Below are 18,635 nucleotides of genomic sequence, written 5' to 3'. Positions count from 1 at the left end.
CAGTGCTCCCTGCCGATTTTCTCTTTTTAGTAGTATCTTGTAAATCGATATTAAGAAGCAGAACAGAGCATCATTTTTTAGAAATTGAAGTTGTTGGGTTTTTTTAAGAGTACATTTCTTTCTGAGATATGAGACAAAAATACAGGACACTGAGCTTTTATGTATGAGTAGTTCTGAGGCAATCCAATCAGTTTGTGACAGCATATAGCTCAGAGGAACTTCACTGGAGCTACAAAGGTCACACTGGGCCCCTTAAATCTGTAGCAGGGCTCCTTTCAATGAGGGGTAAAGGTTTTTCCAAGTCCATTTAAGGAAGACAGCCATGCAAGCATCAAGCACCTCAGTTGGTCCTAAATACTTCGACTCATAATAAAAAATAGTATGGCTGATTGACATCCAATGCTCTTTTAAATGTGTTGTGGAAGGGGGGATTATTGAGTTATCTTTGTTTTTGTTTTTATTATTTATCGTGTGCTTTTTATATTGTAATTTTATGTTGTGAACCTGCCAGAAATCTACAGATATAGTGTGGTATACAAATTTCAAGAAGAAGAAGTTGTTTCATTGAGCTCAACAGGATTTACCTCCTTGCTGTGCCAGCTCAGTTTCTAAAAGTGAACCATCTATAAAGCTAGATTTAAATATGTCATTTAACTACCTATGCTCTTATGGAACCTCTTAATTTTTCTACTTTTGCACAGGAACTGAAAATGACTTCTGAGCCAGAAACAAAACCAAGGGGTGGTGCAAAGAACACAGCCTCTGTCCAGTGGCGTCCATGTGCAAACCCTGGCAATCCTGTGTTTTCCTGTATGTTGGAGGCAAAGACTCTCACCTCTAGCAATTTCTTAACTAAGCCCCAGCTTTTGCTCTATAAAACAACATCAGGTGAATACGGTGCTATACCGCCTACCACACAAATGGTACCTTGTAAATTCTGTCCAAAGGACAATACTTTCACAAATCATTTGTTTACTTGTGGGATGACACGATTTAATGGTATTAACACTGGCACTGACAAAAGCAAAGTTTGTGATCACTCAGATCTTATGCACACTTTATAAAATCTAGTAGTGTGTTTTTGTTATCTGTTAAAATAATAAAGCAAATAAGAGAGTAACAGTCTGGTTTTTTTGTTTAATAATCTAATACTGAAACATCTTTATTGAAAGTAAGTCTGATTTCAATAAGGCCTTACCAGTAAAAATACGTGGTTCAACATCCTATTAAGTATGCTAGCACTAAAGTCAGAAGATCATCAAATGGAATTCTAAGATCTAGTTTTTACTGAGGTAAGAGACTAATATCTGAATGCAGGTGAAAACTTGCATGATTTAATGCTCCTCTCTCTTATGTATGTTGGGGAGAAAGTTTAATCCTAGACTTTGATGTAACTGATTGTTTTTTAAATATGCAGGACACTGCCATGCTGGCTTTAGTATGAAGAAGCATTCAGTTTTCAGAGCACCCAACTGCAGTCTGGTGATGCTGCACAGACACTACTTGGTTTTAAACTTAGTGAGAACTAGGCTTCTGTGCTGGCTCCCTAGAGGGTTGCTGGCATCAAGAAGTGCTCCTCTCACCAACATGAGTTTTCTTCCTCATATCAGGAATTAGAACTAGAGACAAAATGTTGCATGGGAATAACAAAACAAAAAAACTTTTTGGTGTTTCTCCAGTAGGATTGAGGACTTTTCCACATTCAGAAACATTTTTCATGTACGCCTTTTTGCTAGCCCTATAACTATGCAAATGGTTATACAAATATACCAGAAAGGGAGTACTTTAGTAGTTTGTAAGAGGACCAAGCCCTACAAATCCAAGACATAACAAGCTTCAGCACATTGTAGCTCAAGGAGTACCACTTCTCATGTTAAGAGAGGGATCACTAAGGCACATTTTGAATTGACAAATGTTCTTAAGCTTTCAGTTAAGCCATCTTCTGCAAGGCAATAAACAGAGGCAAAGAAAAAAAGGAGGGTCATGGAGTCCCCTGGAGAACAGACATAACAGAAACATTCTTATAAGCCTACAGTTTTCTGATTAAACCTTTCAATAATGTTTGGTTATGGATTTTTACAGAGGAACAAATAGGCTTTGATTACAGTATATCTTACATATTGCACATTATAATTTGATTTTTAGAAATAAATAGAAGTGGCATGTATTTTTGGTGAGGTTTTCTTCAAGGGAGTATTTGACTGTACCTCTTATCATTGAAAAGCTATGTAGACTAGTTGCTATTAATTCTATCACCTTATGAATTGTGACATCATATTTCATAAATTATGCAATATGATCTAACACTACAAGTTATTTTTCCCAAGTTTTAAAACAAATCCAAACTTAAGCAAAGTTAGGCTTTTCTATTTGTTTACTGTGCAAGATAAGAAAAAATGTGTTCTAAGTTTAAGAAAGCATTTTATATTATATTCTTATAAAGGCCCTCAAATGTTCCCCTATTTGTTAACTACTATACCTGAGCTAAAGAAGAGGAATATTCAACTACTTATTTAATACACCAACAAAATATCTTCCAAGGATAAGTATCAACATTACTAGCATGGACAGGATAGCTGATCACCAAATTTGCATTCTCCACCTCCATGAATCATTCATTTCCTTGAATTATGCGTCGAATCTTCTCAGCATCATCTTCTACATTTTTGTTTGTGGGCTCGATCTTGAGAGCAGCAATATAATCTTGGAGACCTAGGGTTAATTTAGCATGCATTTTAATCATACAATGGCAGCAACATACTATAAAGTAGAAAATGCATCTACTTTTGTGCATATTGACTTACAAGTAAGTCCTGTGTTCAAAGGGGTTTAATCACAGGTAAGTACTGTATGTATAGAATTGCACTGGGGGTGAAGAACCTATGGCCCTCCAGATGCTGCTGGACAGCCCACTATCCTTGACCACTGGCCATGCTAGCGGGGCTGCTAGGAAATAGGAGTTCAACAACATCTGGAGTTCCCTATCCCTGGATTATAGCATTGGGCTGCAATCCAAAGCCCCTTTCTGCCTGTAGGATCCCTGACAAAAGCCCCAAAATGGAGGTATGGGAAAGGGCTGAGTTGGTGGCCTAAGAGCCACTGGTTCTACCATTTGTACCCCCACTCTACCATCTTTCCTGCATAATGTGAGCAATGGGGATGTAGCCCTGGCTCTACCACTTCATTACACCCTGCTGCTGCCTGGCCAGGAGTTAGATTGTCTTGCTGACCAATACAGAATGTGCTTCTTAGTCCTATAACGCGGCCTAGCCGGGACATTTTTAGAGGCCATTGGTAGTACCCTACTTTATTGTTGCTATTCTACACTTCCTTTAGCATAAAGTCTTTATACCAGCAAGACCTGGGAAACAGACGGACAGATTTTCCTTTAATAAACAATGGTATTTACAGGCAAGGAAATCTCTAAAACAGAATACAAGCAATGCCTGCTCTTCAGGTTTGACTCGGAACCCAAAGGCTCCCTGCAGCCACCCATAAAAAACCAGTACTTTGCAGAACTGCAAGTCAGATTTCTAGATATTGACAACAGGAACATGACTGTGCTGAGTCACTGATAAAACTTTGGTTATGTGTAGTAGGCTGAGAAGCTGTGCATTTCTTTTTTCTCAAAAGCACCTGCATGGAGTGAATAAACAGGGAAATGGGTGTTTTGGTGCCTTGTCTTTTGAGTTACTTTGTGCTACATTGGAGGGGAGAAGTGGGACATAATGGCTGCTCACCTTCCAATTCCCAGAAATTTTGGGAGAAGTATTACATAATTTTCTTTGGGGAAATGTACTGGACAAGGAAAATACAGCTAAAGGCAAAACATACCAATTATTTTACTACAGAAATCTACAGGTGCTAGAAATGATGAAAGCAGATTGAAGTAAGGAAGCATTTTGTCAAGCTCCAAATTAGATGAACAGTAAAGCTAAAGGAAACAAGGTAGCAAACAAATATATTTACAAAGAGAGAAACTACTTGGAAAAGGAAAGAAAGATACAGAAGACTTTTCTGTTCACTTTCACATCGGGCAAAGAAAGCTAGTTTAGAAAATAAAGTGTTCCAATGCAACACACTGCCTGATATACTTAAAGATTTCATCTAACAGGAATAATACTTGTAGAAAGAAGAAATGAACTTTTGTGGTTTTGTTCCTATTGGTTGTGGGTAACAGTGTGTTAACAGACCGTAGATGATCTATGCAAATAATTCAAAGGGGACCTACTGAAATAATCAATGGGGTGAGAGATTGGTTGCATTATCATCAAATAAATGAAGTGTTTAAAATGGACAGTAAAATAGGCTTCCAGGTGGAAAAATCAAAATTGGAGACTGAACTGTTAGAATCCAGCACTAGAAATTTGTCAAAAATGTATAATTTGCTGCTGAAATGGAATACACAGGAGGAAACAGTTAAATCAAGTATGATTAAATGGGCTCAGGACATTGGTCATAACATTATGTTTGCTGACTGGGAGAAGTTGTGGACCACCGGGATGAAATTTACGGCATGTAATGCCTTAAGAGAGAATATTATGAAGATGATCTATAGGTGGTACATAACCCCAGTCAAGCTTGCAAAGATTTACCATTTGCCTGATAATAAATGTTGGAAATGTAAGGAAAAGGAAGGTACATTCTTTCACCTCTGGTGGACGTGCCCGAAGATTAAGGCATTCTGGGAAATGATCTATAATGAACTGAAAAAGGTATTTAAATATACCTTCCCTAAGAAACCAGAGGCCTTTCTCTTGGGTATTGTCGGCCAAGGGGTGTTAAAGACGGATATAACTTTTTTCATGTATGCTACAACAGCAGCAAGAATACTCATTGCGAAGTACTGGAAGACACAAGATCTACCCACTCTGGAAGAATGGCAGATGAAGGTGATTGACTACATGGGTCTGGCAGAAATGACGAGCAGAATCCGAAACCAGGGAAGAGAAGCAGCGGAAGAAGAATGGAAAAAATTTAAGGACTATTTAAAGAAATATTACAAAATTAATGAAAGCTAGAATGATGTTGGACTAGAAAATAAATGGTTACTATTAGTAATGGATAAGATAAGGAGAATAAGGAAGATTAAACTAAATTAAAATAAGGGAAGATTTGCTGAATAATTGATTAGAAATTGGAATACAGAAAAGGGAGGCATGAGGAAGTCGGAGAAGAAAGGTACAAGAAAATAAGATCTGAAATTGTACTTGTTTTTGTTTTTGTTTGTTTGTTTGTTGTGTTTATTGTATTGTATTGTTATGTTTTTGTGGTTATAAAAAATTCTTTAATAAAAATTATACAAAATAAAATAAAATGAAATAATCAATGGGCAGAAGTTCATTAAGTCCGTTGATGTCATTAGGTCTATTTTGAGTCTGGCGGATGCCTTGTATTGCATCATCCCATCTCCATAAATAAAACAAAACTAAAATTTAAAAGGATTTAACTTCCTGGATGAACAAGCAAAATAAAAAGTACAGATTAACAAAGTCTTGTTCATATCATACAATAAATCCCAACAAATGCAGGAATGTTATCTTCAGCATGTATCTTTCCTTTACCTTCAGCATACAATTCCAGTCCACAGAATGCTGCCCCACGCCTCACATGAGCTTTCACTCTAGCATTAGCATTGTCAGGAACAGGAGGAGTCAGTAATTCCAAAGCCTTGAAAAATAAAACACACAAGTTTGGAAGTCAGCTTAGCTGTCCCTTGAAGACAGTGTATGACTCACACATGCATTTGCCGGCATTTGTTTTCAAATCTATCAGGTTCCTTGCCTTCATTTGCAGAGACACAAACATGTCAAGTACCTCTCTGCTGGACCACCCTGGAGCACAAACAAAACAAGCTGAGCCTTGGCTGAGGTGTCTGAAGTCTTAGTGGGTATCTGTATTTTTTATTTTTTTTAATCAATAGCACAATTAGAGGCCCTAAGCTATAGCTTGTTTAGCTTTTATGTAAATCCGGCACTGGCAGCAGCTACAACATATTGCTACCTGGTGCACAAATGGGCACAGACCGCAGCTCTCTTGCTTTAACTGCCCAACTGTTTTACTGTATATTTTCACTATAGAAAAGGAAGCTGCTTTATACTGAGTCAGACCATTGGTCCATCTAGGCCAGCATTATTGACACTGACTGAAACAGCTCTCCAGAGCTCTCAGAGTTTCAGGCAGGAGTCTCTCTAAGCCCTACCTGGAGATGCCACCAAGAACTGAACATGGGGCCTATTCTTCTTCACCACCATCATCATCATTCATATGCCACCTTTTCCTCCAAGGAACTCAAGGTAGTTTACATGGTTCTCCTCCTCATTTAACCCCCACAACAACCCAGTGAAGTAGATTGGGCTGAGAGGCAGTGACTGGTCCAAGGCCATCCAGTAAGGGTCATGGCCAAGTGAGGATTCACCCCCTGGTCCAATACTCTAACCACATCACGATGGTTCTCATGCTGGTTTTGCATGCAAGGCAGATGCTCCACTACTGAGCTACAGCCATTTATATTTTGACATTTTTACTGAGATTTTAATATGTATTTTAATAATGGTGTATTTTACTGCATTTTAACAACATTGCACAATTAGTTTTCATATTTTGTAAACCACTTAGAAGTCATGTGGCCATTAAGAGGCATATAAATTAGCAGATTATTATAATAAAAGAGGGCAGTAAGTAGACTGGTAAGGAAACTACTACAGGCTGCAAGCAAGGACAGTATCAGACCCTTACTTAAAGTAGCAAAACCAGGCTTATCAGTTGACAGCTGCATAGTGCACATACACCCTTACGAGTGACACACACAAAGAAAGGGGGGAGGGAGAGCATGAACTTGCCCTTGAACCCAACAGTTTTGTAATCCTAACACAGTGGCATCAGCCAATTTTATTATATATATTTTATATCCTGCTTTATAGCCCCAAGAGGCTCTCAAGTCAGCTTACAAATATTCTCATGAAACAAACAAACAAAAATCTATGGCAGACAGCAAATTCTAATAAAGTTTCAGCTAACCTAGATGATGGCACAACAGATTTTTACAGAATTTCATTTTGTTAGGTGTCAATTTTGGGAAATGTTGATATTTGATGAAATTATAATTACTCGGTGTTAAACAATAACAGTATTGCACATGATACTATAAGGCTTGTATAGTCACAGCAGGGTGACAAATGAATGTGATACAGAGTTTTGCTACAGACCTGAAAGCTTTGATAAAAGCAAATACCTTTGAGGAATCTTCAATCGCCTTGTGTAGATTTCTCAGCTTAAGGTGGCAGGCAGCTCGATTCAAGTACAATGTTGGAATCTTATTACTGATACGAATTGCCAAATTATAGGCATTGACAGCAGCAAGATAATTTCCCGTTGCAAACATTTTACTAAAAAGATAAGAGTATACAGAATAGTCTAGTTATTACATTTCCAAAAGGACTAAGGGTTGTATCCAACTAAATTTTACGTCTAGGACTCCCACCAGGATTCATAATTGTTGCCATTCTGACAGACCTTGAGAAGAATCGCAAAAGCCTGCACTGAACCACAAACACACATACACTGCCCACCCAACTTGTTGCTACTTCATTCCCTTTCCCCCATAAACAGCAAACCATTATTACATATGAGATAAAAGTGATTTTACACATCCTTTGAAGCAACATCCAAACGCACTTTCCTTTGTCTTTCAACCAATCTGGATTCTTCTCCTCTTCTTTTAAATCTTCTAGCTCAGCAATGTCTGAATTTATGATTCTGCGAGCCTCTGCTTGCTTACATAGCCACTGTGAATAAAAGATATGTGCAGTGCTTTGTGCCTAAAACAGTACAAGTATATTCAATTGCCCTATTTAGCAAATGCAAGTGAATATGCCAGTGTATGGCAACAATACTGAACACCAAGTGTATTGGCATTTGACTTCCAAAGGGTTCCAGATTTAGAATGCCAGAAGAGCCCAAATTGATTATGTCAAGGTGGGTCCACCTAGCTCAACATCCTGCTTCTTCCCACAGTGGCAGACCAAGTAGTTCTGGGGAGCCCACAGGCAGGGCCTGGAACCAACACCCTCCCTTGTCATTTGCTTTCCCCTTGTATGGAGGAAGGGTGCCTCTGCGCATGGAAAGTTCCACTGAGTTATTATGGGCAATGGCTGTTGATAACTTTCAGTTAACTCAGGCTTGTTTGCTTGTGTCTTTTGTGATAGAAAATCAGTACCTCCAGAGAAGCATTGCCTACAGTTTCTCTGCAGTGTTTGCGCATTACCTTTGCTCTAACCTGTGGTAAGGGTCATTGTCATAATCCCTTTTGGTGGACAGGCACTGCTTACTTTTACAAGTCATGGCAGTACATGCACACATTCATAAAGAAAACCACATTCCACACAAAAACATTCTCCTTTCCCTTTGTTTACAGCCTGCTTCCACTGTCCTCTGAATTACCGTAAATTTCACTCCATAACACGCAGATTTTTCCTCCTAGAAAGTAGGGGGAAATGTCTGTGCGTGTTATGGAGCGAATGCCTACAGATGGCGGGGGAATCTGCTGCAGTTGTGAGCAGTCCGTGGCTCGCTTTGAAACAGTAAGCGGCTCCTGTCAGCTAGCGGAGCCGGGGAGGAGGGAGAGAAGCAGAGCGGGGTTGGCTGCTTTAAAACAACCCCGTCCTCTATGTTCCTCTCTCCTCCCCACTGAGCTGCTAAGTAGCAGCAAAGCTTTTCAGCCAGCCTAGCCGGGAGGAGGGAGAGAAGCAGAGCGGGGTTGGCTGCTTTAAAACAACCCCATGCTCTCTGTCCCTGCCTGCAGTTTTTTGCTGTCCGATTTTGGATTAGCCACTGTAGGGGCTGTGTGTGTGTGTGCTTGAGCTATCGTTCTCCTCCTCCTGCTTCCCGTTCACTCTCCCTGCGCCCCTGCGCTCTCCCCCTTTAGGATTGACACTCTGTGTGTCTGTGTAAGAGAGGGCTCCTTCTCCTTCTCTTGCTTCCGTTCACTCTCCCTGCGCCCCTGCGACTTTAGAATTGACACTCTGTGTGTCTCTGTGTGTGTGAGGGCTCCTTCTCCTTCTCTTGCTTCCCGTTCACTCTCCCTGCGCCCCTGCGACTTTAGAATTGACACTCTGTGTGTCTCTGTGTGTGTGAGGGCTCCTTCTCCTTCTCTTGCTTCCCTTTCACTCTCCCTGCGCCCCTGCGACTTTAGAATTGACACTCTGTGTGTCTGTGTGTGAGAGAGGGCTCCTTCTCCTTCTCTTGCTTCCCGTTCACTCTCCCTGCGCCCCTGCGACTTTAGAATTGACACTCTGTGTGTCTGTGTGTGAGAGAGGGCTCCTTCTCCTTCTCTTGCTTCCCGTTCACTCTCCCTGCGCCCCTGCGACTTTAGAATTGACACTCTGTGTGTCTCTGTGTGTGTGAGGGCTCCTTCTCCTTCTCTTGCTTCCCGTTCACTCTCCCTGCGCCCCTGCGCTCTCCCTGCGCCCCTGCGACTTTAGAATTGACACTCTGTGTGTCTCTCTGTGTGTGAGGGCTCCTTCTCCTTCTCTTGCTTCCCGTTCACTCTCCCTGCGCCCCTGCGCTCTCCCTGCGCCCCTGCGACTTTAGAATTGACACTCTGTGTGTCTCTCTGTGTGTGAGGGCTCCTTCTCCTTCTCTTGCTTCCCGTTCACTCTCCCTGCGCCCCTGCGCTCTCCCTCCGACTTTAGAATTGACACTCTGTGTGTCTGTGTCAGGGCTCCTTCTCCTTCTCTTGCTTCCCTTTCACTCTCCCTGCGCCCCTGCGACTTTAGAATTGACACTCTGTGTGTCTCTCTGTGTGTGAGGGCTCCTTCTCCTTCTCTTGCTTCCCGTTCACTCTCCCTGCGCCCCTGCGCTCTCCCTGCGCCCCTGCGACTTTAGAATCGACACTCTGTGTGTCTCTGTGTGTGTGAGGGCTCCTTCTCCTTTTCTTGCTTCCCGTTCACTCCCCCAGCACCCCTGTGACTTTAGGGCCAGTTCTCTCTCTGCGTGTGTGTGTGTGTTTTGACCTCACTGCGCTTGTTGGGGGAGAGTGTTGGTCGCAATTTTTCTTGATTTGTCTCAGAGTGGTTACTATCATGGTTTCCTTGCCGGGGAGGAGGGAGAGACGCAGAGCCTGCTTGTTCTAAAGGAGCAAAGCCAGAGAGGAGCCTCTCCTGCATTATTAGCAGCATCCTTCTCCACACACCCTACGCGTGCTCCTTGTCCCTTGAGTTCTTTTCCTTCCCTCCCCACTTAAAACGTGGTTACAAAGCACAGATCCACATGGATCCTCAGGATTTTTGCACTAGGTCACCCCAAATTCACCATCAGATCACATAGCATATCCATGGCTACAGCCTGCACCAAAAAACACACGCACCCACTGTTTCATGGGGCCGCAATGGCGCAAAAACGTGGTTACAAAGCATGGATCCACATGGATCCTCAGGATTTTTGCATTGGGCTACCCCAAACTCACCGTCAGATCACATGTCTGTGGCCACAGCATGAACCACAAAAATCATACATCCACTGTTTTGTTTAGAGTATTTTTTTTCTTGTTTTCCTCCTCTAAAAACTACGTGCGTGTTATGGTCAGGTGCGTGTTATAGAGCGAAAAATACGGTAATAGCATACAGGCCTTTCCAAACCATCAGTTTACAACATCATAAGTGCACAGTTAATTCTCAATGGCTGAAGTCTTCCCTCAATTTGCCGTGTGTGTTGTGGGGCTATTTCATTGCCAACATTTCACTGACAGGAGAACATGTTTTCCTGTCTGCAGCTAGCCCAAACATTGCAATTTCAATTGCTGTGAGGAACATGACTGAAGAAGTGTCACTGGCCCCTACTGGACAGTATCTATGACATCATTAGCAATCAGTAGGACAAATCCTCTCCCTCCATTTAAAGTCCACATCACTTTATGACCTTTTCAAAGTACCTTTATTTTTCGCTTTCTACATGTGGGACTGTCTATCCAGATTCTTTTTTCTAAAGTGGTTAAAATAATGCTGGAGGCCTGCCCACGCCCCACTCTACACCTGCAGCTCCTCAGCATGCCATGAAGCCACAGCAGAGCGGCTGGGTCTCCCTACCTCCTCCTCTTCTGGAACCCTGGATTCTCTGAGAGCTGTAGGAAAGACGCGAGGGGTGAATTTTATTTCAATGCTACTGGCAGATCGCGGAGCAGGGATAGATTCTTCCTTCAGCTTCTCTGAAAACATATTTCCAGAAACTGTATCTGCAATAATCAGAATACATAATGAATTAATTTTTCAATGTATCAGTTCACAGCAACCAGGGAGGGAAAAGAAGAGTCTTGGGCACAGATCTAAATAGGTTTCCTCTTTCTAACCTTTATTTGGCAGGCGTCGGCAGGATGATACAAGTACAGATTATTTACAACTAACAGGGCTGAAGCTGCATGTAAAAGGTCTCTTTATTTGTATCACCACTGCTGAGATAAACATTTGGCATTTGCTATGATTAGAGCATCCAGTATCCTGGGGGTAGTGCCTGGTGGGATCCTGAAGGCCCAAAGAAGCACACCAGCACATGTGCATCTGATGGTGCAAGCCACTGAGAAGGAAGAAAAAGACCTCAGGGGAAACACTAACAGGCAAGCTAACTCTCAGGATGGGAACACTTTTAGATAATTTATCTCAAAGGTTAAATCACTTTTTTTTTAAAAGCCATAAAGGCAATAACTGGAGCTTATATAAAATATAAATAACAAATAATCATGGAGAACATATAAAACCAATTACAGATAAACTATTGTGCACCGTCAATACTGTAAAGTCCTAGGACCATTGTATTAAACTTTGTTGTTTATTGTTCCCTTTTCACAGAACCCACAGGTGAAGAAAGGCTAGCTTCTAGGTTAATGAAGATAGTAGGAACAATAAGAAGTTACTTCGATTTGGAAGTTGTTCAGTAGTCTGTGCTATAATGGTGTTTGTACATCATACCAGCCAGGCACGTTTTCTGCCTTCTGAGGAGGGCCGGATCTGAGTTACCTAAGGGGCCAACACTCTTCATTACCCAGGCACCCACCTCATCCATCCTATCAGGAGATGCCACAAAGGAGGAAAGTACTGTGCTGACACTTTAGCAAGGAATAAAAGCAGCTGAAATAAAAAATGGAGCAATAATGCTGAGCCTGGATACTAGGGTGAATACAGATTAGAAATGGTTTCACAAGCCAAAAGCAGCGGAAGGTTAAAATGTTTGTTTTGAAAACAGCAAGAACATTTTACCTCCTGTAGTTGTACTTGACTTGGATGTTCCTCTACTTGAAGATTTCACTTTCCTTTTTTTCTCTTGCTTGCTTTCCACTGGGGTTTTTCTGTGTTCCTGATGTGGCTGACGAAAATGAATCTTCTTTTGTTTCTCGTTCTGCTCTTTCCATTTCTCAATCTCCTCAGTGGCTTTTTTCCGCTCCTTTTCTTTCAGCTCTTCTATCCTTTCTCTTTCCGCATCTTCCAGCTGATTGAATTGCAGAACCGTCAAACGCTGCACTACAACTACTTTTAAGGTGCAAAGTCTTTCATGACTTATCTCTTATATTCAACACAGTAACTCTTACGAAGGAGGGGGTGGAGGATATAGCACATTACTTTTGCTGGATACTCAGCAAAGGTAAAACACACTGCTGCCCATATATATATATAAAAGAAGGGTAGCTTGTTCCACACATGGCAAGAATGTGATATGCCAAATTCAATGCATTTTTCAAAACGTTATTAAAGAAAGCATTTTCACAGAGCTTTTAATATGTGTGTAGCTTCCACCCATGTTAACTTTGAGGCTGCAATGCAAACTGTAGCATCTGAAGAAACATTTGTCAGTAGGTATAATATTGTCAGTAGGTATAATATTATAATATAATAAGGGACGCGGGTAGCGCTGTGGGTTAAACCACAGAGCCTAGGACTTGCTGATCAGAAGGTCGCGGTTTGAATCCCCGCAACGGGGTGAACTCCCATTGCTCGGTCCCTGCTCCTGCCAACCTAGCAGTTCGAAAGCACGTCAAAGTGCAAGTAGATAAATAGGTACTGCTCCGGTGGGAAGGTAAACGGCATTTCAGTGCGCTGCTCTGGTTCGCCAGAAGCGGCTTAGTCATGCTGGCCACACGTCCCAGAAGCTGTACGCCGGCTCCTTCAGCCAATAAAGCGAGATGAGCGCCGCAACCCGAGTCGGCCATGACTGGACCTAATGGTCAGGGGTCCCTTTACCTTTATAATATTGTCAGTAGGTATAATATTGGTTATCCATTATTTGCAATCCTGTTTTCCGCTCGTAAGGATGACTCAGGCAGCACCAGATTTACCTTAATTGTGGCCTCCACAGCAAACTTGCTGCGCTCTCGTTTCTGAGCAGCTTTTGCTTCTGCTTCTGATTTTGCGTCCTCTTGTGCTTTGCGCACAGCATCCTCTCGGATTCTCTGCATTTCTCCCTTGTCCCCTGAAGAGAACCATTCCAATATCAATTAAAAGACCAATAGGTGTAATAGTACAATTGAGGTATGAGAAATGAGAGATTCTGAAACTGTGTCAGCTGCAGTGATATTCAGGCACTGTTCTTCGCGGGGCAGTAAGGCAAGCCAAACACTGCTGATTGGGCAACTCCTTCCATCCCCTCATCCAACAGCAGGAAGGAAGGGGAAAAGAGACTTCCAGTGACAAAGCTGCAGCCAAGGAGCTGGGAACTGAATTGTTCTCCCTGGACAGTAGTGACAAGAAGAGGACCTAAAGATCATGCCCCCTGAAGCAGTAAGCAATGCATGGGGAGGAGTCAAGGACTCCCTGAAGACTAAACCCTTCTGGGGACAAATTAATTGCTACTTACCAACCCCTCTTTGCCTTTGCAGCACTGCCTGGAGGGGTTGTCACTGCAGCTTGACATTTTAGCTCATTCTTACTTCCCAATTTTATAATGCTGCTTCTGGCTTTTGGATCAAACTGTTGGAAGGGACCCTGAGGGTCATCTAGTCCAACCCTCTCTAGATCTCAAATTTGAGTTTGTTGTATATTGCAAATTGCAAAAACTCGATAGGAGGTTGGATAGTGACCCCACATTATTTCATATCAAGAGCTGAGCAAACGTTATCAGAATACCCTTGCACAAAATATTATAGGGAAACAGCAATGTAAGGCAACAGTTAGTTAAAGATAATTTTCTACTATCAAATTTGTTAAGTGCCTGGGATCATTATATGTGTCTGTTGCGCCCAAACCCTTAGAATCTATGCTGCCAAAAATCAATTGGAATACAAGCACAAGTTTTGAAATCTGGATAAATAATAATCTTTTTAGGATTTAAAATTTATTATATCAGGGGACTATGATCACTTAATTGGAGATTAAGAGAAGGGAAGAAATGCCCATGGTTTTAGTATTTAAGGTCTAGGAAAATCTTTGAACACATGAACAAATAAAAGCAGCAACAGAGTTCAACAACTTAATAACAGAGACCAACAGGCACATATTAGCAAAAATCTAGCAGTTACTTGTTAAATATAATACAGAACCAAACAAGTTAAAGAATTCATGATGAAATGGGCTCTGTGAGGAGAATAACGCATTAGATATTTGGGGAAAGTGCACACAAGCTTTCTCTAAATTTGAAAATAAGAGAAAACTGTTTCTAGATAATGAGGACATAGCACATTACTTTTGCTGGATACCCAGCAAAGGTAAAACACACACTTGTTCCACACATGGCAGTAATATGATATGGCAAAGAAATATTGGATAAAAATAAAAAGTCATGTAAAAGGGACTGTGTGATATGAAAGTCTACTAGAACCAGTGTTTCTTATATGGCAAGAGCAGCTAAAACTCTTTATGCTTAATTTTTTTAATGATTGTTTTTTCTATGTTTTAATAGTTCTTGTATTTATCTGTAAGCTGCCTTGAGTCCAATCAATATGTGGGGAAGTGGAGACTGCTGTATGCATCATTTGTTAAAGAGATGAGTTGACAAAGGAAGGGGGCATGGGCACAGCCAGGACGGGGGGGGGGCGCGGAGGTGCAGCCAAAGTTGTTGAGAATTTTTTTAGGAAATCATGGGTAAAAATACCTCATAAACAGGACATTGCAGGGGACAAGCTTCTGCTGGGGGGGGGGGCAGAACCTCAGATAACTGAGTTTAGTTTAGTTCAGTTTATTGTGTTTAGCAAGCAGCCATTAAAGGTAAAGGTAAAGGTACCCCTGCCCGTACGGGCCAGTTGTGTCCGACTCTGGGGTTGTGCACCCATCTCACTTAAGAGGCCGGGGCCCAACACTGTCCAGAGACACTTCCGGGTCACGTGGCCAGCGTGACAAAGCTGCTCTGGCGAGCCAGCACCAGCGCAGCACACGGAAACACCGTTTAGCTTCCCGCTATAAAGCGATACCTATTTATCTACTTGCACTTAAGGGTGCTTTCGAACTGCTAGGTGGGCAGGAGCTGGGACCGAAAGACGGGAGCTCACCCCGCTGCAGGGATTCAAACCGCCGACCATATGATCGGCAGGTCCTAGGCACTGAGGTTTTACCCACAGCGCCACCCGCGTCCCATTACACACATAAAAATAATAATAACAAAAATACTGCTAATAGTAGTGGTTTACATTTCTACTCCCCGACCTTTACAGGATAAATAATTTCCCATTCATTATTACACAAATCTGTAAAGCATTGGCAAGAAATGTGGATGTTGTAAAGGATATATACAGCTCTACATCAGACAACAACTTTCAATGCTTCTCAAAAATATTTGTGAATCTAGGGAGAGGGGCATCTGCCCCCCCCACCCCCCTTAGCTACGCCCATGGAAAGGGGTTTGCCCTAATCACTAGACTAACACACTTTATTAAAATTAGGAAACAAAGACAAGACGACTTTATGGCAAACTGGATTAACTTTACCGAATATAGTCAAAAATAAGGGCATCACATCACTTGTTAAGCTTTAGTTAAATGAGAAAAAAAATGTTAGGAATTGTGAGTGCTAATATATAATAATAAGTATGGTGATGCATATATGTGGCAAAGGAAACATATATAAATACTGCAGGAAGGTCAGCAAAGGTTTGTTTAAGACCAACCCAATGGAAAACTCACCATTTTCCATAATGAGGGATTCCCACATGGCCGCTTCTTTTTTATAGAGGGTGAAGAAAACTGAGCCATTCTCGATTTTGGCAGTACTGCGGACATCATCTATAGGAGCGTAGAGAATGGCTTCGAATAGAAACGGAGGAGAATTTACCTAATAAGAACATTTAGAAATCAACATGAATATGCTTGCATTTCAGAAACACACTTGGGCAGCACGCTGGGGGCGCAAGTCAAAGCTTCACACCACCTTTAGATGCTTGGAGGAAAGGTGGGATATAAATGCAATAAATAACAATAACAATAACAACAACAATATGTATCCCAAAACATTTACACGTTATACTTGCCCCGAACCTGCTAGGCCCCAACACATTTCTCAGCCTGGTTAGAGTGTGGTGCTGATAACGCCAAGGTTGCAGGTTTGATCCCCATATGGGATAACTGCATACTCCTGTGTTATTGTTATTATTATTTATTGAATTTATATACCGCCCTGTACCCGGAGATCTCAGGCGGTTCACAGAAAAGATCACCCTAAAAAACACAATATATACCATCAAAATAAAGACAACATCCTCCCCCCGCCCCAGTGCTGCTCTTTCAATCCAGTCTGAGGCATCCCTCTGTGGCTCCATTAAAAAAAAGCACGTGAAGAAGAAGGGGAGATCCGATCAGAATTCCAGTGTTGCAGAGGGTTGGACTAGATGACCCTCAGGGTCCCTTCCAACTTCACAATTCTACCTTAAAGAGCAGCAACACTAGCTTAAGGTTGCAAGACCGACGTAGGCCTGATGAGGGCAAACCTCGCTGGGATTTACTTCTGAGTAGACACATACAGGCTTGCACTGCAAGCGATCCGCTAGGGTCTTCGTGGCGCCCCCTGCCCTGTCACTACAACTGTTTCTTTTCCTTTTTTTTTTAAAATGATATTTATTAAGATTTTTCCATTATAATATATCAAAAAATTAAAAAAAAAACGAAACAAAAATTTTTAAAAACACATAGAATTCAACGTCCTTATTTTCAATGACATATTTCCCTGACTTCCCCATACCTCCCCCTCTTGTATTCCAATTCAGATTGTTGGTTCAACAAGTTCTTGTCCCCAATACAACTGTTTCTTTTCCTTTCCTGGCAAAGGGCCCCCAGCTGCATGAGGGCCACCCCACCCCCAGGCCCTGCCTGCCCCCGCCGGGCTACCGCAGACCTTGAGGTATCGCTCGGCGCAGAAAATGCCGTCGCGGCGGAGCGGGGCGGCCCTCCAGGGGACGACCAGGTAGACGGCCTCGGCCGTTTGCTCCCAGCTGTAGTCGCGCACCCACACCGGCATGATCCCGTTGCTAAGGGCCCCGTCCGTAGCGGCATCGCCGCTGCTAAGCAACGGTTTCCAGGAAGCTCTGAAGCACTTCCGGCGAACGGAGCCTGAGGATGGCGGGCGGTGGCGCGCGCTGCCTTCCCTCCTGGCGGTTCTTATTTTTTTCTTTCTTTTTTTCCATCTTCCAAGCATTTATTTCTACTGGAAAGGATTTTGCTTTGTAGGCAGGGGGAGGGAGGGGAAAAAAGACCAATTTATGCACACCAGAAGCAGTTTAAATAATCGTAGGAAGAGGAAAGGGGAGGGGGAGAGATAATCGGTTTCCCAATCTGCATCACCCACCTTCAACTACAAAATCAAACCTTTACTATGAAAACTCAATTGGGGGATTTTCGGAGGCAGTTGAGAACGCTGGTACATTTGAAAGCGAAGAAACCACTCCCGAGAGGCTTTCAAAAGCCACAATCCATTTGACCACCACTTCTTCCCTCAGCTGCATTACTCGATTAAACAACAGGATTGAACCTCTTAATTCAATAATAACAAAAAACAGGAAGGGAATTCTGCAACAGAAAGTTCCTGCTTACCACGCAAAAGGAAGAATGCTTACTGCAGCAGTTCCAAAGCAGAGAAGCCACCTTTCTCCCATGTTTGTTTCCCCAAGTTTGCTAAAGCCTCCAGCCTGTTCTCAGCCACCACTTGTACACTGGTGAAGTGGATCTCATTTGAGGACAGGAGAGCAACTGGGTGCAAGCTTTTTTTTTAATGGCGCACCATTGGTTGTGGAGCAGGACAGACCTCATGTGCCCTTGCGCAGGACTCTTCCAGTGGGTTCAGGGCTGCGTGGAACTGCACTCCAAAATTCCACAGCGAAATTCGCCTGGGTGCTCCCTACAAAAACTCCAGTCTGCCAATATGCAGCCCCTGAAAAGGAGGCATTTATTTATTTTGCCCAACTGCGAAAACGTTCAAATATAGTTTGCTTTTTCCTTCGTTTCCCTCCCACCCAGAGAAAAGGCATCATCAGAGTATATAGATTGGTGGGGAGTAGAGAAATGTCATGATAAATGCAGGCCAGAGTATTGATCATTTGCATACATTTCAATTGGGAAAATACAGGAATAGAGGCCAGAGCAGGAGCAGCATTTTCCAAGTGCTGGGCAGTTAGAAAATCCTTTCCACCCAGACTTGTTATCAGCGAGATCAAAAGCTCACAGCACTGCTGAA

At 42.4% G+C, this 18,635-nt stretch overlaps 1 protein-coding gene across 2 annotated transcripts; it reads right to left on the bottom strand.

The window, feature by feature from the left end:
• Positions 1 to 2,356: 2,356 nt before the first annotated feature.
• Positions 2,357 to 17,485, bottom strand: DNAAF4 (dynein axonemal assembly factor 4). Of its 2 annotated transcripts, XM_053366161.1 has the most exons (9): positions 17,301 to 17,484; positions 16,097 to 16,244; positions 13,322 to 13,455; positions 12,249 to 12,477; positions 11,085 to 11,230; positions 7,678 to 7,787; positions 7,235 to 7,388; positions 5,565 to 5,670; positions 2,357 to 2,712 (listed from the first exon to the last, which is right to left on the bottom strand). In XM_053366161.1, exons 1-9 carry the CDS (start codon positions 17,421 to 17,423, stop codon positions 2,612 to 2,614), a joined length of 1,251 nt encoding a protein of 416 aa, XP_053222136.1. In that variant the 5' UTR covers positions 17,424 to 17,484; the 3' UTR covers positions 2,357 to 2,611. The 2 variants fall into 2 exon arrangements, with proteins under 2 accessions (XP_053222136.1, XP_053222137.1); XM_053366162.1 differs by lacking the exon at positions 13,322 to 13,455 and having other exon boundaries at positions 16,097 to 16,195; positions 17,301 to 17,485.
• Positions 17,486 to 18,635: the final 1,150 nt, after the last annotated feature.

The sequence above is a fragment of the Podarcis raffonei genome, chromosome 14 (assembly GCF_027172205.1).
Source record: "Podarcis raffonei isolate rPodRaf1 chromosome 14, rPodRaf1.pri, whole genome shotgun sequence".
Classification (NCBI taxonomy): domain Eukaryota; kingdom Metazoa; phylum Chordata; class Lepidosauria; order Squamata; family Lacertidae; genus Podarcis; species Podarcis raffonei.
This window is presented reverse-complemented; position numbering and strand designations above follow the sequence as displayed.